Source organism: Hypomesus transpacificus, chromosome 19 (assembly GCF_021917145.1).
Source record: "Hypomesus transpacificus isolate Combined female chromosome 19, fHypTra1, whole genome shotgun sequence".
Classification (NCBI taxonomy): Eukaryota; Metazoa; Chordata; class Actinopteri; order Osmeriformes; family Osmeridae; genus Hypomesus; species Hypomesus transpacificus.
In genome coordinates, this window is record NC_061078.1 from 13,822,483 (window position 1) to 13,844,986 (window position 22,504).

The 22,504-nt window shown below is 48.9% G+C and overlaps 2 protein-coding genes across 3 annotated transcripts; one reads left to right on the plus strand and one right to left on the minus strand.

Annotated features, from left to right (window-relative positions):
* Positions 1-749: 749 nt before the first annotated feature.
* On the plus strand, positions 750-5,024 carry dkk3a (dickkopf WNT signaling pathway inhibitor 3a). Its single transcript, XM_047041726.1, has 8 exons — positions 750-852; positions 955-1,243; positions 1,527-1,670; positions 1,819-1,875; positions 3,087-3,179; positions 3,630-3,774; positions 4,004-4,160; positions 4,312-5,024. The coding sequence occupies exons 2-8, from the start codon at positions 1,013-1,015 to the stop codon at positions 4,388-4,390; spliced, it is 906 nt and encodes a 301-aa protein (XP_046897682.1). The 5' UTR covers positions 750-852; positions 955-1,012; the 3' UTR covers positions 4,391-5,024.
* A 35-nt stretch (positions 5,025-5,059) lies between these two features.
* usp47 (ubiquitin specific peptidase 47) lies at positions 5,060-22,234 on the minus strand. 2 transcript variants are annotated; one of them, XM_047041724.1, is made up of 29 exons: positions 21,972-22,234; positions 19,438-19,497; positions 17,908-18,102; positions 17,105-17,218; positions 16,789-16,942; positions 16,438-16,534; positions 16,171-16,316; positions 15,886-15,965; positions 15,272-15,421; positions 15,001-15,096; positions 14,729-14,881; positions 14,212-14,367; positions 13,851-13,982; positions 13,611-13,687; positions 12,979-13,034; positions 12,738-12,850; positions 12,526-12,633; positions 10,324-10,531; positions 10,041-10,156; positions 9,813-9,932; positions 8,889-9,672; positions 8,582-8,757; positions 8,387-8,467; positions 8,144-8,259; positions 7,856-7,974; positions 7,533-7,663; positions 7,094-7,141; positions 6,851-6,981; positions 5,060-6,747 (listed from the first exon to the last, which is right to left on the minus strand). In XM_047041724.1, exons 1-29 carry the CDS (start codon positions 22,014-22,016, stop codon positions 6,573-6,575), a joined length of 4,137 nt encoding a protein of 1,378 aa, XP_046897680.1. In that variant the 5' UTR covers positions 22,017-22,234; the 3' UTR covers positions 5,060-6,572. The 2 variants fall into 2 exon arrangements, with proteins under 2 accessions (XP_046897680.1, XP_046897681.1); XM_047041725.1 differs by lacking the exon at positions 19,438-19,497.
* Between the last annotated feature and the right edge of the window lie 270 nt (positions 22,235-22,504).

Here is a 22,504-nt window from a genome sequence, read left to right on the forward strand (position 1 = left end):
AATAGTGAGTTTGGATAGTGAGAAGTTTTTCAACTGATCGTTTAGGTCCTCATTAAAAGTAACTAAATTGGCACATCCCACAACTACTTTGGGTAGCCAAACGTACAAAAATGAGGATCGTGATTGAGAGATTTACAAAGCACGCCATGTGTGGAGTCCAGTACTGAAGGTGATGACATGCCCTGTTAATCATCACCGAGACACAACTCTCTAATCCCTACAGGTCTTTCTATGACAGACCCAAGAATGAAAGGGGAAGGGGGGGGGTTATAAAAAAATGTATGTCCTATTTAATGGTTTTCACAAATGAGAAAGAACATGTATACTGATATTAAATACTTATACAAATAGTCCAAAGTTTTCGTCAATGCACCTATCGAGTAAAAATACATTATTCAATTTGAATACCTATGATTTATGGGCATTGTTTTGGTGTTCCTCGATTTATAGGCTATTTGTCAAAGGAACGCTTAAGTGAGAATTTAACGGTAATGAGGCCATCTAGTGGTAGGACTGAGAAAACAATACTGAGCATGCAACTTCTTGCATGATTGGTTGTCCGTATTATTTTCCCGTTCAAACTCACTTTATTTTATTAATACGTTTAAAATATACTAATGTGTATACAATGATGTAGGTGTACGGTAGCCTACTACACTGTAGATAATCTTAGGGCAAGTTATTGCTTTATCAGCTGGACAGACAGCCCACTTCGGCGCAGTGTGCCATCCTTCATGCAGCATCCACCCATTCACATTTAGCTGCCCGCCGTCTCGGTTTGTCTTCAATATAGGTTTGCTCATCACGTCCATTTGAAATCAGAAGGCATAGGCACATACGAAAGTGCCGTTTGTAAGATATACCATAACTGTGGATAACTGTGAAATCCTTTGTGGCTTTAAGTATCTGTCGCTGAATGATTTGTTAACCTATTTCCCCTCTGTCACCAAACAGGGGCCCAGCATCACACCGGGTGCGCAGCAGAGCCGACGTCCCAGGGATCCATTCATTCATGCGGCGGATGCCTTGTCAAATTGAAAGGACGATGTTGGGTTTCGCTCTGCTGACCCTGAGTCTGACGGCGCCTGTTCATGGCATCCTCCCTGAAATTGTGAATTCAGAAATCAATCAGATAATCGAGGACAATGTGGCTCAAGGACACGCTACATTAAACGACATGTTCGTGGAGGTCGAGCAGTTGATGGAAGACACGCAGCAGAAAGTGAAGGACGCCTTGCACCAGGTACAGTCAACAGAGCATTCGGTACATTATTTGCTGGCCTATGCCAGCTTCTGATATACACACATTACTGTATAGTTAGCTCTACAACGGCAACATCGTGGTGATATATTTCCAGATATTAGCACTATAGCCTACGAAAAAAAGAAATTATGCTTTAATTTGTATCAGAACAAAACACAATCGGATACATGGAATGACTTGCACAACAGAGGTGATTTATCAACGTACTGATCTTCTGGCCCTGACTCCCATTAAAGTGTACTTCCCAAACCTATCTCTGCAGATGGACAATGAGAGTGCCAGATCAAGCTCGCACCCAAATATCCTTCCCTCTCACTCCAACAATGAAAGCAGTTCTGCTGGAAGTAGTTCTGCAGAGAGTGCTGCTAGAAATCAGTCCATCCAAGCTACAGAGGCAGTGGACAAGGTCAGAATACTCAAACACATTAATGCTGTGTTTATGATTTGATTTGGGATTACGGGATTATTCGTGAAGCAAATATAAAGGACACAGAGCAAATATCTTAGCCTACTTGTGAAAGTGACCAAGACAAAACCTGTCCTTCCAAATATAGGACCAGGAAAACAGAACCACCCTCCGGTCAAGTGAAGAGCAAAACAACATCAACCATGTGAGTGAGGTTTCTAACTTAATCTGGTTTGATCACTATTTGAATTCACTTATAAAGTAGAATTGCAGGGGTCATAATGTGTCTGCTGTCATACTTCACTGTGTGAAATAATACAAGTAATCCATTTCCAGTGCAGAGTCAAGCTTAATGAACTGGCCTGTACTTTCTTGGGCTACTCAGTGTGGTTGTTCAAGTGTCACGTTTGAGATGACGGTATCTCAATCGAAGTCTGTCCACGGAGCTTTCTTACACACTGTGTGAGAGATGGACTTAGGTTACTTCTGGACGTAGTGATATAATATGTGCAGGATGGGAGCTGGTGTATAAGCTGCCTTGGAGGCTGTGTCCTGGCTATTAATAATGCATGGCTGAGAGGCAAGACAAGCTGAAAGCTTGAATGGAGCTGAGGAATGGAACAGCACTATGAAAGTGGCCTGAAGTCAATGACTCCATGAGTGTGACTTGGATCCAAACAGCATCTTAATTCCTTTGTTCGATTAACAATAGCACGTCTTGACTAGTGTGTTAGTCTTCCAGGGCGAACACGGCAACTGCCTTATTGGTCCCAAACAGGGAGATGGCTGAGCAGTTAGGGAATCGGGCTATCAATCAGAAGGATGCTGGTTCGATTCCCGGCCATGAAAAATGATTTTGTGTCTTTGGGCAATGCACTTCCCCTTACTTGCCTCGGGGAATGTCCCTGTACTTATTGTATCGCTCTGGATTAGAGCGTCTGATAAATGTAAATACATTTTTATGGTAATATCAGCTTCTAAGGTTATGCTGAAATAACACAGGGTTAGTAGAGTGTTCCTTCACCTTTCCCTCAATTTATGTTATATTGTAGGGACAAGAGATGGGAAATTAGATGTTTACTTACGGTCTGGGGGACAAGAGTCTCTTTGTCCCAGCTTCAGAAGCAGACCCTTTCTATTTAGGTCACATCAGGTACATATTAATACCATAGGGTTCAAGTAACCATGTATCACGTCCTGAACATTTTGGATTTCACTGGAATGCATTTGAAATGTAGTGAGAGATTGTATAGCACTTCAATAACTCCAGACACTACCACAGCCTCCAAAGATTGTTTTTGATGGTGGAATTTCAACTTTATCTGCAGTTTATGAATCATTCTGAAATGTAATTCTCATCATTTTATGTGCACTGGCCTGAATGAGGGAGAGTGATTCTACTCGTCTCTCTCACAGGAGTGTATCATTGATGATGACTGTCAGAAGGGCAGATACTGCCTCTATGAGACTCACCTGTCTAAGTGTCTACCCTGCAAGGCCCTGGATGTGGTAGGTCTATTACTTGGTTAATAACAGGATGCAGTAGTCCACCTCTGTCTGTCATTGAGCTCATTCATGATGAATTGTATACAAATGCCATTCCGCTCAGGGAACATCTTTCTGGATATCACTTCAGACCCTTTTAGTTCTAAACACACACACTCATACACACACACACACTCATCCAGCAGGCTGTTAAATGCGATGATGATGCAACTGTTTCTGCGTTGATGCTGCATTGCAGTGAGGCCACAACTGTAGCTGCGATGTGCAGTATCGTGTTTAAAAGCCTCTCTCACCTGTACAGGCGTTTAGACATGGGCCATTTTCAAGCTACAAAGCTGTCAAGACTTAAGGGAATGGACTCTGTGATTGTATTCCTGTACAGTATGCGGGGCAGGGTATATACGTGGCTCTTCTGACATCCAAGTGTTCCATGGTGCTTGTGCTGTCTTCCAGCCCTGCACCAAGGACGAGGAGTGCTGTGCAGGGCAGCTGTGCGTGTGGGGTCAGTGCAGCCAGAACAACACCAAGGGAGAGGCAGGCAGTATCTGCCAACACCAGAGTGACTGCAGCCCCGATCTATGCTGTGCTTTTCATAAAGGTATGAGCCACACACACACACATACACAGAGTACAGAAAGTAATTACCCATCTGATGAATTATTAGGTCCCAGTGAGTCATTCACATTTGAACTCACATCACCCATAATTCAGTGTTTTTTGCATGGTTGTGACTAAGGAGAGCAGCGTGAAACTGCAAAGACTTGATGTGCGTATTCCTCTGAGCTCTCAGTCCCTCACCCCCTGTCCCTCTCCTGGTTGGGCCTTAGCCCTGCTCTTCCCTGTGTGCCTGGCCAAACCCATTGAGCGAGAGCGCTGCTATGCCTCTTCCAACCACTTGATGGAGCTACTGTCCTGGGACATGGAGGGAGAGGGGCCCAGGGAGCACTGCCCCTGCTCTGGGGACCTCCAGTGCCAGCCCCTTGGGTGAGTCCACTGTCGTCACACCGACACAAGTTCGATTTAAAACGAGGATTTCAATTCAGTTTGACTGTGATTATATATTATATTTCCGCAAAATGTGTTATTTTACACTATTATCCTCAAATAAACGGGTCTTTTTTTTTCTCCTTGACAGGCGAGGTTCCATGTGTCTTAAAGGCCAGAACTCGAGTGAAGAGGACACCCTTTATTCAGAGATTGACTACATAGTCTAGGGTTTACCAAGCGGCTCCGTTCCCGATGGCTTGTAGACAATCAGACGGCCGGGTCTCCAGCAGCTGTCTGGGATGCTGGGGCCTCCCTACTCCAAAGGCCTCGGCACTAACAGCTACTTATAGAAAACCTGGAGAATTGCTTATCTAGTGCCTTGCAAAGGGTAGTGTTTCACTTCTGCTAGACGTTAACCAAATTGTTGAGTAGCATGTAACCCTTTGGTTGTACCCGAGTGATGAGTGAATTTAGTTGCTGTATCAAATGCATTAGACACTTCTTGGATTCCACAGTACAATGGTTGGAGTCTTTGCCCCTGAACCCTTGCAGGTGACTTGTCTGTCCCTAAACTGCTTCTCATTGATATCAGGTCAATAATATAATCCTTCTGCATTTGACCAGAGAATCCATGCAATCCACTGCAAGCAAGAGGTGGCTACTCCTCCTGGTTATATTGCTGATGTGATGGTGTAACCCAAAACTACATGAAAAGTTGAATGTGAAAAACTCCAAGACTCAAGACTTGGTCAATGTGAAGAGCTCATCAGGGACACTTGTTACCGTATCCATGCAGCTTTCACAGCCTTTGCAATAGAAGATGAATAAAGGACACTCACTAACGCTAAACACTCATTCATCTTCCACATCTTCATGAGAATGACAGAATAACGCTGTTGTGAAAAAGAAAAAGCGTTTTAATTATTTTCTAAAATCCTTTATGTTCACACACACACACATGATTTAAACCTCAAACGATGAAACAAAAAGAAATGATTTTTTTTATTCATGAATTGGCATTTCTACTGTGAAGAGCTTGTGGCGGTCTCCGAGGCTCCCAGGAGCAGTGTTGGGGCCTGGCCTCGACCGTGCAGCCAGGAAGCTCAGCCCGCTCCGGGAAGGTCTGGACCACCCTACCAGCCTCTAGTCTCCCTGGAGGAGTAGCAGCAGGTAGCGCTACAACCAGCACTCTCTCCCAAACACCGCAGAGGGCATCCCTTCCTCCTCCCCCTCCTCCTGCCCCTCAACCCATATAGCATGTGTACAGCCTCCGGACACAACTCACGCTCATCCACATGGATGGCGCAGGAAAACAAAATCAGCCACCCAGAAAGAAACAAGTTCTAAAATAAGGTTAAATACAGACAACGACAAAATTAAAACGTGTGCCAGAGTTTGCTCAAGAGACTCAAGAAAGAAATAAGTCCGTGGGCCAAACCAAAATAATAATTTACAATGAACAAAACCAAGCTCTTTCTTAACGCAGGTTACGAGGTGGTTGCTTCCTAGTTCCTAGTGGCAGGAGGACTAACAGCTAATGTACCAGTGAATCTGGAGCGGCGAAGCGGAGCTCCTATAAAGCAAAGGGACAGAGCAGCAGTAGGAGCTACCACGAGCACACGCACCGCGGCATTCTGGGGAAAAGAGCAGTGACACCCACTGACTGACTCATCAAATCAATGCAACACTTTTCTTCTTCAATCAAGACATGACGGTCCGTGAGTGGATTTGTGATTTACCGAGGACGACAGTGCCACTGCCGCCTGAATCACCAGAAGGGCGACACGAGGGAGGACGGTTACAGACACGTTCGTCTATGCGCTAAAGGGCTGAGTTTGAAAGGATGAGATGGCGCATGTATGGTGATAATGTGACAGAGGTACATGCCCAAAGTATGGTAAAAGGTAGGTCCCAATAGTCCGAAAGAGTGGATTCGAGACCGAATGAGAAAAGTGACAGAATGAAAGACACACAGTGTAAAGACAGGAGAACCTACAGTGAAATACCCCTTTCTCCCTGCATTCCCTGCTATGCTTTGCTCGTGCACTTGTCTGCAGAACATTACCTTCAAATCGATTTATCTGTATTATATTTGATTCTTCTTTTTTTTTTCCTTTCTTTTTTAACATTTTTATTATTGATTAGCCTTTGCACTTCCCTTTAAACTTGACAGTACATAAACTATAGTGCACAATATGATTTCTGAGCCAGTCTCTACCCCCCCCCCCCGGAGCTCAGGGTGGAGGGCGAGGGGTGTGGAAGCCGCACGGCGCTGGCTGGTGACGTCAAGTCAGCGTGGGGGGGCGGGGCCCCCACATCCCACGGGGGGTCCTTTGGCCCAGACAGGCCAGGCTACGCTACTCTGCAGCAGGCAGGCAGGCAGGCGGGCGAGCCGGCTCCGACCAGGCCTCAGTCCAGGCCCGTGTCCTTGGCGGGACCCCCGTCCAGGTAGATCTTGAGGGCCTTCTCTTTGCGGGGAGAGTAGCTGACCCGGTGGCCCGTCTTCAGCAGACGGCTGCTCTCTCTCTTCAGCAGCTCGCTCCTCTCGTCCTCGGACAGATCCATGGGCTCCTCAGTGCTGTCCCTGTGAAGCATAACGGCCGGCGGTTACCCTCTGCTGGAGGCCCCCGGCGCTACGCGCTGGCGCTCGGCGTCGAGCGAACGGGGGGGGGGGGGGGGGGTCTTACCTGTAGAACACCACCGCCCCGTCGTCACAGATGTAGAGGGGCCACACGTTCAGGGTGGACACCTTGGGGTTCCAGTCCAGGTCCTGGTGGATCTCCATCACGGAGATGTCACAGGGAAAAGTCCCTCGGCCCTGCCGGCACACGGAGGGGGAGAGGCGCTCGGTCAACGGGGGAAGAGAATGAGGACGTAGGCAGGAGTTGGTCGATGCGGGGTAAAGACAGCTGCCTGAAAGCTCAGCTTACCTTGGCAAACTCCAGGTGTTCTAATAGAATACCGCTTATTTCACTGAGCTGCGGACAAAAAAGACAGCGCATGACAACGGCGGTCCATTAACAGTCATTTGTGTGTGTTCAGGTATTTGCCTCACTAAATGTGAAGGATTTGAGCCTCGTGGTGAATAGGAGAGGTTGACGGTAAATAGTGTGCGTGGTGAAAAAAGACACCGTAGCTCTCAGAGTTCCCAGTGGTGCATCAAAGCCAGTCGAGTTGCTGGGAGCAGCACTTAGGGGGGGAAGATGATCTCAAAGCCAGGTTAACTGGAGTGAGGCGCACTTTGTGTTTGTGTGTGTGTGTGTGTGTGCAAATGTAATTTAAGAGACAAGGCCGCACACTTCGATCGACTTACAAAGTCGTACAGAGGCACAAAACCCCACGCCCAGCCTAACACACACACACACACACCTTCTCCTTCAGTTCCTCCACACTGCTGCTCTCCAGGACCACTTCCTGAAACGGCTCGAGCTTCATCTGGGCCGGTCTCCAGCGCCGGGTTAGAACAGCCAGCTGGGACATGGACTTCATCTTCTCCGGCTCTGCGGAGACACGAGGAGCTAAGGAGAACATCCCTCTCAAACACGCCACGCAAGCACAGAGCCATCCCTGCTGCCGGAGAGGTAAAAGAGCCCTGCCACGCGGAAAAAAGGGTGTCGACGCAGCTTGGCAGAGCCGATGCCACGGCGAACAGGGATGGCTTTCCTAGCTAGCAGGTGGGCGGGCAGCGTTACCGTTGAGAACCTCCAGGAAGACCTCCCAGTTGGAGGAGATGTTGATGTCCTCCTCGTAGACGTGGTAGTCCAGAAACACGGTCCCTGGGTTCTTCCACGTCTTCTTCCTGAGACGGAACCTGCATGCGCGCGCGCGCACACACACACGATGCAAGGATTAAAGACGGCCTATTGTTTAGGCACATCTGCACATCTTTTGACTCATGGGACAGATCAGTGTGCGAGTGTGTCTGTGTGTGTGTGTCTGTGTGTGTGTGTGTGTGTGTGTGTGTGGGGGTGTTGACTAACCTGTCGATGCTGAGGTCTAGCTTGCACTGGTCTTTCAGCTGTGGTAGCAGCTCCTCTTTGGACTGTCGTACAGTCATGCCCTTCGCAAACACTGTGTCCACGAGGAACTTACATGGCTGCAGGAGGGCAGGGAACGGGACTCAAATCAATCACACCATATCATGACAGTCTCATGCAGTCTGTGACAGTTTGGTTTAGTCCAAATGAGCGTGAGGATCCGTATTGTGCTAAGCTAATCCTCACCTCTTGGTCATTCACTAGCAGCTGGTACACCTTCACCCTGTACTCGCCCTTCTTCAGCGCCCTGCCTAGACGGATGGTTATCTGGGCAGAGGAGAGCAGTCAGGCATAAACAACACGATGAATACCTTTGTCCCCGGTTTAAGTTCCATTTCCCTTGTGTCGACACTTGTACAGGCGGTGTGGCAGTCAACCGACCTTGTTGTCGTCGGAGAAGGAGGAGAGGGTCTCGTTGAGGCGAACGCTCTCAAACTCCTGGTTGTTGGCGTAGACCCGGAACACCTTGAACTGGGTGGAGGCGATGCCCACGAAGGGCTCCAGGTTCTGCTTGAACGCTGACAGAGTGATCCTCTTGTCCACATGGACCAGCAAACCTGAAGGCCAGACAAAACGCATGAGGACCGACACCACGACATGGAACACCTCTGTAGAATATCTGACTGGATCGCGTCGGCGATATAGGGGGGAAGAGAAGAGGGGGGTGGGGGGGAGGGGAGGTACGTACATTTCTGGGCTTCCCCTGAGCCTTCCTCCTGGGTGTAGGGTTCGGCTTTGAAGTACAGGTACTGGGCCTCGGCCTTGCTCTTCCCGTGCTCGTCGTACTCGCTGTCCGTGCCGGAGTCCTCCTCGGCCGTGTCCCACGTCTCCTTCTTGCCCTCGTGGGCCTTGGAGCGCCGGCTGCTGGTGATGCTGTGGGAGTCCAGGCCGTTGGCCAGCTGGATGGGCCCGCTGTCGGCGTTGCACAGCGTGTCGCTGCTGTGGCTGGAGCTCAGGATGTCGCTGTCCACGGAGCTGGTGCTGCGGTCGTTGTTCACCTCCGAGTCCGAGCGCTCCTCCGGGGGGAACGGCAGCGCCCCGACGCCGCTCGCCGCGCCCTCGCCGCCCGCCGCGCCGATCCGGTTCTCCAGCTCGCGGTTGTCGGCGGAAGAGGCCGAGGCCGGCTCCTGGGAGGGAGACTCGATGGGCTCGAAGTCGCTGGCGTCGGAGCTCTTCGGGCTGTCGCTGCTGGAGTCCTGCTGCTGCTGGAGGGAGAGGTTCTTCAGCTTCTCCGTGCTCTCCTCCAGGATGGCCTCTACAGACTTCCTGTTGCCCTTCGACCCCTCGGAGGACTCCTCGGGGTCGCCGGCCGCTTTTTGGCAAATAGTTCTGTTGGCCAGGCTCCCGGGCGACTGCTCTGGCAGCGAGACCAACAGTCGGATTGTGTTTCCGTGGCGGTCCAGAAGTTTCCACAGGTGGGAGTCAGTGAACGTGACCTGGTGGTCGGCTGATTGGGAGCTTTCGACAAAAACCTGAGGAGGAACATTCAACTCATCAACATTTTGTGACTCATTCAACTGCAACGCAACATGGCACCCAGAATAACGGGGGACAGACACCAGTCACCCCGGTCTGCATGGGACAAGTGCAGTGACTCTGACAGGAGAGCGACCTTGTTACTCCTGAAGAAACCCTCCGCTTTCAGGGTCTTGTTGGGCACGTAGAGGAGCCGGAGGTCGTTATAGCAGCGCTCCAGAACCACACGCATAGTGTCTGCCGACAGCTCTGTCACCTTCAAACACACACACACATTTAGATACAGTCAGGCTTGGTACTCTCCAATGTTTGGAAAAACATGAGCGACGTGTCACTTGGAAGGAGCGTCTTGTGAGTGTCCCACCTGTGCAATGAGCTGCTTGAACTCGGCGATGCTCTGGTTCAGGTACGCTCTGACGCAGACGGGAGAGGCGATGGCCTCGCCCTTCAGATTCACCACATGGACCTTCACCATGACCTCTGCAGAGACACAAGCGCACACGAGAGACCCCCCTTCAGCGGACCTCCCCATTCGTACGTGCGGCACCAAACTCCGCGAAGGGTCGAACCCCTCTCAACAACAGGCCCCTCCCCCTTTGGAAGTCCCCCGATGTGGCTTCCTAGGGATGCTGCGGGCGGACACTGACCTCCAGGCTTGTAGGGCTGGAACAGCTGGTCCGGCCTGCGTGTCTCCAGGAGCAGGTCGAACATGTAGGAGGACTTGACCCCGCCCAGCAGCAGGCCCATGGGCGTGTCCTCCTCGCCCTCGTACGAGCGCTCCAGGTACTCGTGGAACTCGTCGTACTTGACCAGACGGCAGCAGTCCAGAGGGACCACGCCCTCCAGCTCCATCAGCTAGGGACACACACACACGACCGTAAGGGACAGAGATAGACAATCCCCCAGACACAAATCAGCCAAAATGTGTACATGAACTGTAACAGTGAATTCATTGGAATGAATGTTTACAAAGCTTAGCTATAGAAAAACGCCCCGTGTCTGAGCACTTTCCTGTAGGCTAGACCCTGGGAAAGCCCGCTCTGTCCTGTTGGACTGGGACAGTCCATAGGTTAACACTGTGTTCAAAATACGACTATACATATACAGTGCCCTCCAAAAGTATTGGAACAGTGAGGCCAATTCCTTTATTTTTGCTGTAGACTGAAAACATTTGGGCTTGACATCAAACGATGAATGTGAAACCAGAGATCAACGTTTCAGCTTTTATTTCCAGGTATTTACATCAGGATCTGATGCACAAATTAGAAAATATCACCTTTTTGTTCGAACCCACCCATTTGTCACGTGAGCAAAAGTATTGGAACATATGACTGACAGGTGTGTTTTGTTGCCCAGGTGTGTCCTATTACATACATTATTCAATCAATAAATACCACTGAATGTCTACACTCAGGTTCAGATTGGGTAAGATAGGTTTTGTCTATGCAGACTGTATTCAGAGGTGAAAACAACATGAAAACCGGAGCGCTGTCTTTGGGTGAAAAACAAGCAATTGTGAGTCTTAGAGAAGATGGAAAATCAATCAGAGCCATTGCAGAAACATTGGCCATAGCCAGTACAACCATTTGGAATGTCCTGAAGAAGAAGAAAACTACTGGTGTACTAAGTAACAGACGTCGAACAGGTAGACCAAGGAAAACATCAGCAGTTGATGACAGAAACATTGTGAGAGCTGTAAAGAAAGACCCTAAAACAACTGTTAGTGAGATCAGCAACAACCTCCAGATGGCAGGAGTGAAGGTATCACTATCTACTGTTCGCAGAAGACTTCATGAACAAAAGTACAAGGGCTACACCAGAAGATGCAAACCACTCATTAGCAAGAAGAATAGGAAGGCCAGGCTGGAATTTGCCAAAAAGTACAGAGATGAACCTCAAAAATTCTGGGACAAAGTTTTATGGACTGATGAGACAAAGATTAACTTTTACCAAAGTGATGGAAAGGCTAAAGTTTGGAGAAAGAAAGGAACTGCTCATGATCCCAAACACACAAGCTCATCTGTGAAACACGGTGGAGGTAATGTCATGGCTTGGGCTTGCATGGCTTCTTCTGGGACGGGCTCATTAATCTTCATTGAGGATGTAACACATGATGGCAGCAGCAAAATGAACTCGGAAGTCTACAGAAACATTTTGTCTGCCAATTTAAGGAAAGATGCAACCAAACTGATTGGCAGAGCCTTCATCATGCAGCAAGATAACGACCCAAAACACACTGCCAAAACAACAAAGGAGTTCATCAGGGGCAAGAAATGGAAGGTATTAGACTGGCCAAGTCAATCTCCAGACTTAAACCCTATAGAGCATGCATTTTACCTGCTTAAGAGGAGACTGAAGGGAGGAACCCCACAAAACAAACAACAACTGAAAGAGGCTGCAGTGAAAGCCTGGGAAAGCATCAAAAAGGAAGAATGCAAAAGTTTGGTGACGTCAATGGGTCACAGACTTGCTGCAGTTATTGAAAGCAAAGGATTTGCAACTAAATATTAAGTCTTATTCACTTAAATATGTTTTAAGTATATCTGTTCCAATACTTTTGCTCACATGACAAATGGGTGGATTCAAACAAAATGTGATATTTTCTTAGTTGTGCATCAGATCCTGATGTAAATACCTGGAAATAAAAGCTGAAACGTTGATCTCTGGTCTCACGTTCATTATTTGATGTCAAGCCCAAATGTTTTCAGTCTACAGCAAAAATAAAGGAATTCGCCTCACTGTTCCAATACTTTTGGAGGGCACTGTATGTACATCTATACACAATATGTCTATACACTAATAGCTAGGCCAGAGTAGCCTCTCAGTCATCCCTCTTCAATCGGATGTACCTTATAGGCCATCTCCGTGGCCTCCAGCAGGGTTTTATCCTTGTGCACCTCCAGCTTGTTCTCCATCATCATCATCATCTTCACAGGATGCATGCAGAACAGCTTGATCTGAGGGGACGACAGGTGTCAGTAAACCCGGACGACCGAGCGGCAGGCTGGGGGGGTGGGGGAGCCAGTGTGTGGCGACGTGGCAGAGGGTTAGGGTTAGCTACCTTGCAGGTGTTCCTCTCGATCTCCCGCTGCCTCTTCTCCTGCTCCTCAGACTCCTTCTCCTTCTGGACCAGACGCTTGATGTGCGCCGGGAAGTCGTCGGCGCCCAGGTACTCTGCAAACGCAGCAACCAATCACCAAACAGGTGGAGGGGTGGGCCAGCAGACCCGTGAACCGTGTTACATACACAGTGACAAATGTTTTTCGTTTTTTTGGGGGGGTAGCTTATCGTTTTGCCCTTACTTGCGTTCCTCGTGGGGTCTTTCAACCTGTAGATCAGCATGTAGGCATTCGTAGAGCTGGAGGAGAGGGGGGAGACAGACGGACGAGCAGCACCGTTAGTGAGCGGAGGAGAGAGGGGCGCAAGCCTCGTCGGGAGGTCCTCTCTCGCCCTCCGACACATGAAAGGAGCAGCTGACGCTCAAGGCGAGCCATCAACGGCCCTTTGTCCGGCCCCTCGACAACAGGCCCGTTGTTTGCCTACTGGGACCCACGTCACTAGGCCGTCCTCTCGGTAAACAAGCCAGAGGGAGACACTGTACCCCCCCTGCCCCCCGCCCGCAGCTGTCCCCTGGTGCTTAACACGATGGTGAGGTGGGAGGTAACGCCACGCCTCTGAGAGACCAATGAGCATGGGGCCCGGGGATGGAGGAGGCTGGCTGGTGTGTGCATTAGTGGAGGGGGGAGGCCTCGTGTAAACAGGGCCCCGGGTGACGGGCTCTCCGGGGCTTATTCACAGGACCAGATCAATGCAGTAAGTGGCTGGGGCGATAGAGCGAGACAGAGAGCAAGAGAGACAGGGAGAGAGAGCGAGAGAGCGAGAGAGAGAGAGAGAGAGAGAGAGAGAGAGAGAGAGAGAGCGAACTACCACTGACCTGGCAAAGGCACTGGAGTAATACCCCCTGCTCCCTGAGGAGCCTCCGTATGTCTTCCTGATATCATCCTGGGTGATCTGGAACAACACACACACACACACTTCAACTCGTCAACACACCGTGGGGTTTCTGACCAAACCGACTCAAATGGTTATAAAAGCATAGGTCCGTGGATGTGGTGTATATTCCACGGAAAGTCATATGTGAGGCGCAGACGCCGTGTGAGGGCGGAAGACGCACCTTGCTGACGTGCTGGTCATTGAAGCTGTACCACTGGCTGTCGCTAAAGGACTTGATGCAGGCGTAGTAGTGGCCGCCCGCGGCGCTCCCAGAGTGGACCATGACAGAGAACAGCTCAAAGGTCAAGGAACTCTGCAAGACAGGACCGGACACACCCTTACTAACACCCTCCATGGCAGTGCTGATAGCTAAATGCTATTTGTTAACTCGAACCGGACCTCTGCTGGACTTGCTCCTGGTATGTCGTTGTTATACCATCAATGTCGTATTTCAGGCAACACAATTGAGGAGGACTCTGTGTGTATAGTGCGTGTGGTGTGTTTAGTGTGTGTGTAGTGTGTGTGGTGTGCCAGCTGGTTACCTTTGGCTTGAGGACTCTCTCCGTGCTGGTGCTGTCCAGACAGATGCCCTCGTCCACGCCGTCGTCAGTGGAGAAGTCATTGCTCATCTGGTCACTGTGGCAACTGCCCTCGTTCTCAGCCCCGCTGTCTGTGCAACTCTCCGTCTGGGGAGACTTCTAGAAGCAGGCAGAGCCAGGGCGAGGAAAGAAAACAAGAGAGGCCAAATGAGTGAAGGAGAATAGAGAGAAATAATGTGAGAGAGGGAGAGCTAAAGAGAGATAGCGAGCGAGAGCGAGAGAGAGCGAGAGAGAGAGGAGATAGAGAGAGCAAGATAGAGAGAAGAGAGCGAGAGAGAGAGAAGAGAGCGAGAGAGAGCAAGAGGCGAGAGAGAGCGAGAGCGAGAATGTAGAGACAGGCCAGGTATCCGTTCCCGTCATGAATAAATGATGGCCTCATCGAAGTGACTCGTAGATGAAACGCAATCCCGTTTGCGTCGGCGTGAAACCCGAAGCAGCCGCCCCGGGGGGTCCGTCTCACCTCGTCCTCCACGTCGATGAAGGGACTCATGTCCAACTCCTCGGGGAAGGTCATGCGGTCGTTCAGTTTGATCCGGTGCATAGTGGTGTAGTCAAAGTCAAACCGCTTCAGCTGCAAGGTCAGCAGGTAGGGGAGGTGAAGGAACCTCAGGCCCTGTGTGGAGGGGGGGAGGGGCACCGGTCAGGACTGGGGCGATCACGGAGGACCCTGTGGTCGGTGGGTCAGCAAATCCATCAAAGCCGTTTTCATTCTATGCGTGGGTTTTCCCCTACCTTGCGGGCGTCGCATTTTTTCTTGCAGCGCTCACAGAAGTACTGGTTGGCCCCATCCAGGGTCTCTGGCTGGATGAAAGCCTGCAGTGCCTCCTCCTGTTGCACACACACACACACACACACAGGGAGGCCCCGGGTCAGACTACGCCAATGGCCCTTGGAAGCAGACTAAACATACTGTGGCTATAATACAAGTCAGTTTGGTACAATCACAAGAGGAATGGTTGCTACGTAGATGAGAACGCAGGCAGAGAGGCCCAGAGCGACGCACCACGCTGCAGAAAGCCTGGCTGGCTCCGAACGGCCTGATGACCAGAGGGATGTCCAGGTAGGTGTCGATCCTCCAGCTCTCGTAGCCACACTCCAGACAGCGCACGTAGTCCTTCAGCTTGCCCTGGTACAGCTGGTTGATCAGGTCGGCCTGGCAGAGGAGGAGGGAGGAGGCGGACCTATAGTCACTACCAGTACATCCAGTCAGCCAGGAAGAATACCGCCTGCGACCCGTCAATGACGAAACGCGTTTCACTTTCATTTCAAACCTTGCTTGAGTAGTCACAGTACGAAACGAATAGAACTTGTTTGTGTGAATCACGAGAGGAAGTCAATATAGGCCATTGATTATTTCAGGCGTCCAGCTAATGCAGTGAAGTTCACGTGTTCAGGCCTGTTCCTTGCCCTCTACACTAAATCTAGTGTCTACTGTTTACAGCAAGCTCCTGATATCCAAAATAGTTAACTAGCTAACCCTCAGGGCTCACTGGCCCTCTCCCCCTTCCTCACAGAAGGCCCTTTGTTCTGGCTCTGGAGGGAGGGCTCCCATTGGCTGAGGCTTAGTGTTGCCGGGCGAGGGGGCAGGGTCCTCTCTCGCTTTCTTTTCTCTCTCACCTGCTCTGTCTGTTTCCACTTCTGCTCCAGGGCGTCGAACATGACCCTGCACAGCTCCTGAACGTCATGCTGCTGCCAGGCTGAACAAACACAAGACACCAAGATACACAATGAGAGAACGACATGCGCGCACACACACACACACAAATCAGGTTCAACTGCAGGAAACTCGACGTACAGGACCCCCCCCCCCCCCCCCCCCCCCCCCCCCCCCCCTCACACAACTCAAACAGTTGGGTTCTACAGAACCCCAAAGTTCTGTCGTGCCGTAGCGGAGAGCCCCACCCTCGCTGCTGTCCCAGCCAAAGCTCCGGGTCACGTCCGTGGTCTCGATGGCCCTCTTCTTGCTGGTCTGCAGAAGCACAAACAGCCTCTGGAGCTGGTAGGGGATGCTGTTGACGGGCTCCTCCTCAGACTCCTCAAACTCCCAACTGGAACACGCAAGTGACAGAGTGACGTTTGACACCATGGCGGGGGCCGAGCTGCTATCATGCCACGTCTGTAAAACACAGGCACGGCCGATACGATCTTGATAAGGGGACAATCACTCACTTGTACAGCGCATTTCTGAACTCGGGCGTCATAAACAGCGTTTGCAGGAGGCTATTCAGGTAGCAGGTCATGGCCTGGTTCACTAACCCCACGTATCCTGAAGCAGAGAAAGACCAGAAATGAGAAGAGGGGGAGCAGCTGCAGCCCAGGAAGTGAGGTTGTGTCCTGAAAATCCTATTGGAGTTATATACATGTTGTACAGAGTTCAATTAAACATGTTTTATGTACGATTTTAATGTTGTTCTACCCCTCATTTACGAGCAAATGCTGAATCCTTATTATTTGCAATTTGGTATATTAGCGTGTGCATGTGTGCATACTTGGGGGGGGGGGGGGGGGGGGGGGGTCTACCTGTTTCAGACTTGTTGAGGATTGAGGAGTAGGAGTAAGAGGGGCTGCTGTAGTCGCTGCTGCAGCCCACCGTGCCATCCCTGGGCAGGGGGCCGATGAAGCGCTCCTGGGAACTGTCATCCAGCCCACTGCTGTCTGCTGTCGCTGATTCATCCTACACACACACACAAACGCACATGAACATATGAGAACTGGGGTCTTCCAAAGCGATCATGTATTCACTTGAAGTGCATTCCAGGCCCGACAGAAGTCCCCCCCATTTACTCTCGCCGGTATAGAAGGCCCAGGTCCTCTCTAGACCCCCCCGCCCTCTCACCGAGGCTATCTGAGGCTGCTCTCCGTCCTTGTCCGTGAGCTGGAGGAAGTTCCTCTTCCCAGCCTCGAACCCGGAGGCAGTGAGGGACATCTCGCTGGTGTGGTCCAGCGGTGCCTGCGGAGGAGGGGACGGGGTCGAGTTACACGTGGACACCAGACAGCAGACAGGCTTTGTTCAGAGCACAATGCGGGTGGGCAGGTCTGAGCTTGACGGAGCAAAGACCACCGTCTGGGACGAGTGCGCCAACATGCATAAGTGCGAGACGGAAAAGGGCCCCATCGCTTTGATACGAGCCTTTTATTGACCTTCCGTACAAGCAAGCGTTGAACCTTGATTTGGGATTTCCCCCCTGGAGCAGGAGAACGTGGAACAGGACGTGCACCAGGTCTTCTCATCATTTCCTCCGCCTACTGTCCGTACTGGCATGTGTGTTTTGTGTGTGTGCGACGCGGCGCGAGGTGGCGGTGGAAACGGGGCTTTATCCACTGACCTACTCTGAGAGATAACGACTGCCTTGGCCCCTGAGCTCTGGCCTGGGTCAGTGGCAGGATTATCCCAAAGCCAGGTAAGAAAAGGACATGTATACTCTCTCTCCTCCACTCTTAGGAGTACACCTCAAGGAACTGAGGATGCCGTCTTATTTTGGTGAAGTCTGACCGACAGCACTGCTACATAAGCCGTCCGTTAAACTCGGAATAGAACAGAAGGATACCATGCACGTTCGGGTCATCTTCCCGAGAATGATCGATATCCCTGACGTTGTTTTAGTGAAGGTGCTCCTGTGACAGGGGCCCATCACTTACCATGGCTGCTGTGTTGGCCCATGCCAGGTCGAACGTGCCACTCAGGTATCCCGCCTTGCGAGCCACATCCTCAAACAGCTTGGAGACGGTGGTGGAGGCCGGCAGGTTGAGGGTCAGCCTCTCGTTGACGGTCTTGGAGTTGGTGGTGTCTTGGACGATACATAGCACTCTAGGCTCCTCGGCTGCATTTTCGATCTGCAGAGCACACCGAGCAAAACACGTTCGGCACGAGGAATACACTTTCGTGTTGAACCGGGCAACAAATGTTATCAAAGGCACCTTTTTATATATCAGGCCAAGTTTGTCAGGCCAAGTTTGCGAAAAGTTAGGTTTGCACTTTGTTTGCTTTTGTTGTTGCTAAAAACAAACTTTAATAATTCCACTGTCTTTTGTACGTTGTTTTTGAGGAGAAAAAAGTACTGATTGAAATCAACCAGCCCTACTTTAGTTCAATCAGCTTTGCCAATATATATTTTTGATATGTACACATCTTCAATAAGACCTGCAACGTCACACCATGTTGTCAGCAGTCTACTGGGGTGCCCTCGTGGGAAACTTCGGAAGCTGAGAGAGAACACTGGGACACACACACACACACAGAGATGTCCTCATCCTCAAACCCACACGACACAACAAGCACACACGCACACACCAGAAAGGGGAAACTGGAGCACCTCTGTTGTGCAATGCAGTTTTGATATGGCCTACTGAGAATCTTGTTGCATTGGGTTCCTGGAAAAACACAGCTTTGCAATGTAAGCCGTGGCACCGTCCATTCCAGACGGCCAAATTGGTAAGCATATCACAACTCTATCATGGTGGAGCCAACAAATCACAAGATGCAAAAACAACAACATTCAACAACAACATGTCATTTACACACTCCTCATGCATACATCAGACCTTCATCTAATATAACTATTGCCAAAACACAAGCAATTCCATGTGTTATTCATATGAGAAAATGACAGTAAAGAACCTTTGTCTTTTTATGATGACGATAGAAAAAATAGGCCAGGTTTATGAGCTCTGTCCGTGAGGCAAGGCATTCAAGAAATGATGCAAGACAAACATATTCAAGGCAGAAGGGTTGAATAGAAGTGTTCCTATGGTGGATTGTGTCCAAAACAACTGTTACAAAGCGGATTGGCCAGCAACCCCCAAACGAGGTGTAATCCCCTTCACCCGTCTCACTGTGGTTACGCTGCATTTTCCTTTGGACTGCTTAGATGCCGTTTGCTGCATAATGTTTGTGTTTCCTGTTCCTAATCCAACGATATGTTCATCTCCACGTTAAGACGAGCAGTATTTTCTATGGTTAGGTTGGAGGCACGGCATGCAAGACAAGCAGCTGACTACTGACCTGGGCCTAAGTAAAACATATGTCAACCGCCCAGCAATGAGCTGCCTGGTTGTAACACAGAGTAACAGTCGAAACAACAGTGCTCCATGCGGTCATCATCACACAGCACCAAGCACCCCCCACCCACCCCAACACACGCAAAAACCCTGTCCAGCAGGAGGGGCTACCTGAGATAACCTTTTCTTCATCTCGTCGAAAATACTTTGCCTGCAACTCCAAAACATAACCTGATGACAAATGAGAGGGGTGGAAGAAACGCATGAAAGATTATAACGGTGCAAACAGCTGTTACAGGGAAGGAAAACAGTGATGCAACTTGATGTCCCATGCGACCAAGCACAACAGATCTGTCATTGGAGTTAACGTGTCTGGACCTAATATACTCATACCAAAACCTAGTTTCCTCATATTGTTCATGGTGATCTCACATAGGAACCACTAAGATTTGAAAGTCTTTTTTTGATGTTGACAACACAGGGCCGGCTAATTACTACATAGAAGGGCAGCAGATGCCAACATGAGTGCATTATCAGATTAGAGAGTATTTTTATCACAGATAATATCGCAAGGTGCTGACATGGTGCTGTAGGAGTGGCACCCATAACTAAACGTCCAGCTCAATGAGAGAAGGCTAAATGGCTAGGAGCACATTATAACTCCAATTAATTAATAATTAGTTTGATTCTCACGTTTCATCATTATTGCTCGGTTAGGCAAAGGGCAAAACTGGCAATATAAGTTATCCTATCCAGGGAAGGAATAACTGGACCAATGATTTTGTAACAGAGCTTTTTTGAAAAACCTGGTTTCCTCCTCTTACTGTACATATTTATGCTAAAACGACAACAAAGGTAGTATGTAGCTGTCAATGTATTTTGATATGATCTGCTCTCAAAGAAAGCCCACTATTGAAAGAAGCCTACTATTCACTACCTCCACTGCATACTCAATAGCAGGTGGCTGAAACTAGGCATCATCTTAAAGACCCCAAAAAACACATAGCAGCCTGCTGACTCATCCCAATGGACAAAATTCCAGTCAGTCATGTACGTTGGGATGAGATTTATTGTCCCAAAAAACGAACTGGCCCACACTAGAGGAAACGCAACAGTGGAAGGGGCTGCAGACACCAAATCGAGTATGTCTTTAGATTAACTTCCTTTACAACCATGTTTGTATAGCTAGCTTATGGTAAACAATTGAACTATGTATAACCTAGATTTATTTGATAATCAACAGGAACAAAAAAAACATCCCTGATGTTTAAAAAAGGACATTTAACTAATGAGTGGACTAAACCCTTCCTCAAAATGCAGAGTGACAGTAGGCCATGCAGCACCAAGTGGAGGATTGGAGATTGTCATTTGAGTTTGGCAGTGGAGAAGTAAGCCCTGCAGAAAACTGAAATAATGGGTTCAGCTGCTGCATGATTAGAGGGATGGAGGGAGATGATCAAGGCCTCCGAGAGCCCTGCGGCCAGGACCTTCATCACTACTAGGCAAACAAGACAGAAAGAGTCTGTCTAAAGCAGATTAAAACAAAGAGACAATTCAATTTTGGACAAATGTTTTAAATAAGCTAGTGTCTGAGAGCTCAACCACTGAATCCCAACCCTTCCCAGATATAAAAAAAAAACATTACTTTTTTTTACTGTTGCACGATAAGCACAGGTAGGCCTACAAATCTCGTAAGTTCTTCAAAGAGTGTGCGGCGTGTGCTAGCATACAATGTTCATTGTAATATAAACTAACTACCCTCTGAAACAACGTTAGTATTTGTCAAGGCAGCTCGACATCAAAAGTTTGTCCCATTTAACGCTGTAGTTTTAAAAAAATGTTGAAATATTAGTAACCATTGTGATCTAGTTAGCCATGGTAGTGTGGAATGTTTGATACTTAAATATATGTACGTAAGGCACAGCTGATTAACATTAACAAGTGGTTTGTTTGCTTGGAAGGTTTTGGCTAGTTATTTTACCTAAGATAGCTTTTTAGATAGAGGCATTTGTCATCATGCGACATAAAACATTTTAACGTTATCTGTCTGGTTAGCCAAGTACAGTACTGATGTCTGTAGCCCCGTTGGGTTACGGTTAAGTGAATAATATAATAAAGCTACCTACGAGCTAACTTATTAGTTGCAGTGACTAAGTTAGCTAGCACGATAGACCACAACATGCCAGTCATTCAAAAACTAGAAGTAACCTAGCTGTTCAATGTAGTTAGGCTATCTAGTCTAGCCCTATGATAGATTTGCCACACATACTCTACATACTAGTTACTGTACATGCAGCCAGCATGATGTAGCTAGTATAGCTAAGTGTAAAGCCTTTTGTTTACCGAGGGACCTTACAGTTAGCTAGCTAGACTGGCTCACGAAACATTGCATTGGTTAACGACTTGGCTAGCAGTTAGCCTAGCTAGCCTAGCTAGAAACGTTAGCTAGCGATGTTATTGAATAGCTTTAGCATGCTAGCACTTCTAGGAGCCTGTAACTACGCGCTAGCTAGTTCAGCTTGATATGTCATCAAACAAGACAGGCCGTACAGTTGGTTAATTTGCTTTTGACAAGCAAACATCCTTGTTCTTCACCCAAGTTTCAAATAGTTAGAGCTAAGGCAAACATCCATTTAGCTACCGCTGTACTAGTTGGAATGTGGCCTGTGTTGTTGCCAGTACCCAGTTTGGGTGTAATCCCTCACCTCTTTGGGTACGAGCTGGTTCTCTTCGCTGGGCACCATTTCCATTTGTGCGACAGTCAAACAGACATTTACCCAAGCTCGGATGTCAGCGGGAATACTTTACGACGTTGAACAAATACATTATTTGTCTTAGTATCAATCCTGTGGATGTGGGGCAGAAGTTAAACTAATAACAAACTTGTAATCAAAGTGGTTGCAGTCGGCTACTTTCGTTCTACCCCCTAAACAACACAACCGTCAATGGGAAGGGAAAAATGGCCGGTCTTCAGTTACGCGAGACTTCTGAGAGAAGCCTTCAGCGTCACATCCCTGGAGAAACTGGTAACGTCCTGACAACCCCGTCATCTGTGATAGTGAATTATCTTCATAATACCTGATGTTTATATTCTGAAATTTGAACTGTTAAAGAGCAGAAGGAATATTTATAAATGTTATGGTTAATGAAAAGTATGAGTGACCTCAAATGGTATCATACTCGATATGTAGATATAAAAAAATACCATATCAGACCCCTATGCTTAATGTATAATATG

Bases quoted from the DNA above. Each gene is read 5' to 3' on its own strand.
- dkk3a (XM_047041726.1), top strand. From the start codon at position 1,013: ATGCGGCGGATGCCTTGTCAAATTGAAAGGACGATGTTGGGTTTCGCT. The intron at 3,180-3,629 runs GTAGGTCTATTA...GCTGTCTTCCAG, and splicing joins CCTGCAAGGCCCTGGATGTG to CCCTGCACCAAGGACGAGGA. The intron at 3,775-4,003 runs GTATGAGCCACA...GTTGGGCCTTAG, and splicing joins ATGCTGTGCTTTTCATAAAG to CCCTGCTCTTCCCTGTGTGC.
- usp47 (XM_047041724.1), bottom strand. From the start codon at position 22,016: ATGGAAATGGTGCCCAGCGAAGAGAACCAGCTCGTACCCAAAGAG. The intron at 9,673-9,812 runs GTCGCTCTCCTG...GTTCCTCCTCAG, and splicing joins GTTTCTTCAGGAGTAACAAG to GTTTTTGTCGAAAGCTCCCA. The intron at 8,260-8,386 runs GTGAGGATTAGC...GCCCTCCTGCAG, and splicing joins TGCTAGTGAATGACCAAGAG to CCATGTAAGTTCCTCGTGGA.